Source organism: Arachis ipaensis, chromosome B03 (assembly GCF_000816755.2).
Source record: "Arachis ipaensis cultivar K30076 chromosome B03, Araip1.1, whole genome shotgun sequence".
Lineage (NCBI taxonomy): Eukaryota > Viridiplantae > Streptophyta > Magnoliopsida > Fabales > Fabaceae > Arachis > Arachis ipaensis.
In genome coordinates this window covers 130,120,938-130,122,331 of record NC_029787.2, presented here as the reverse complement: position 1 = coordinate 130,122,331, position 1,394 = coordinate 130,120,938, and the positions used below count along the sequence as shown (strand labels likewise).

The window sequence follows — 1,394 nt, the reverse complement described above, 5'->3', positions numbered from 1 at the left end:
CAACCTAAGCTTTCATCATAGGTTAAATTATTAATATTATTATATATTTATCATGAACTGCATTTATTGTTATTATTTAAACATAACATGATTATAGGGTTTAATACTATTAGATTTTTTAAACATCTTCATTCTTCAGAAGTTAATTTTAAAATTAAAACATCTTTCATAAATTAAACATTGCTATGTCAAAACTCTACAAAATAATAAAAAGTATTTTTCTTTCTGGTAATAAAGAACATGAGTTGTTTTTGTTATTTTCGCAAAACAAAGAATAAGAATTTATCCACAACTAGCATCCACAAAAATAATGGTCCAAATAAAAACTGTGTATGTCAAAGGAGTAAAATATACATGGACAACAAAAAAGCCCAGCACCATAATTATCATCATTAACAATACATTAATCCGTACCAACGCAAGTTAGCATAGATGGATGAGGGTCTGTATCCCTTAACCATCTTTCTCGGGTTCGATACTCACTGGAGGATGGGAATGGAACTTGCTTGGGAGGGTTGGGTCAAAATTTTGTCCAAGTTGAGTTTACGCACCGTAATTATCCTTTATATTTTTGACCTACAAAATCGTACATTAGTCTTTATATTTAACATTTTTTGTTCTATAAATTGATATTTTAATTTTGATAATGTTATTAAGAATAAGTACAGAAAATTAATTTTTAGTTAATTAATTTTAGTCAAAATTTTTATTATAGAATTGCTTTTGTAAACTCTAATTTTTATTATGATGTACTATATATATATATAATCAAATCCATAAGATTTTCTGTAGTCAAAGGTTGGTTTACCCTCATTAGTGCTGCTTGTCCTTGATGATATAAGATAAAAGATTCCGAGGATTAAAAAGATCAATATTAGATTTAAATAATGATATATATGTGCTTTGATTGTTCCGTAGCACTAAGAGGTTTTCATAGGATATAGCAAGTTTGGAGAAGAAGCCAAATGAGCAGAGCATTGTGTGTGTATGATAAATAGCGTGCGTACAATAATGAAAGAGCATATTATAAGTGAGCATGACCTTCCCTGACTATTATGAGCCTAGTTCTATTGCTGTTGAATCTAATCATAATAAACAAGAATTTGTTACCATTGAGGAGGAGGGTATATTTTTGACATGGAAGGATTTGCACGTGAGTGTTCCAAGTGGAAAGAAATATGCATATGGTCGGAAACCAATATTGAAGGGTTTAACTGGCTATGCTAAGCCAGGCCAACTCTTGGCTATTATGGGTCCTTCTGGCTGCGGCAAGTCCACACTTCTTGATGCCTTAGCTGGTAATTCCTTTTCTTAGGGCTCCACCTAAATAACTTTTTTATTCTATATATTCAAAATTTATTATTTATATCAAATATATATATTAGCTGATAGAA

General features: G+C 30.1%; 1 protein-coding gene across 1 annotated transcript in view; it reads left to right on the top strand.

The window, feature by feature from the left end:
- The window catches only part of LOC107633885 (ABC transporter G family member 11-like), a 4,388-nt gene continuing 4,015 nt past the window's right edge, over nucleotides 1,022–1,394 (top strand). The window contains exon 1 of the mRNA XM_016337479.2: nucleotides 1,022–1,298. Coding sequence (XP_016192965.1) covers nucleotides 1,037–1,298 — 262 coding nt within the window. The 5' untranslated portion in view covers nucleotides 1,022–1,036. The remainder of the gene's footprint in view (nucleotides 1,299–1,394) is intronic.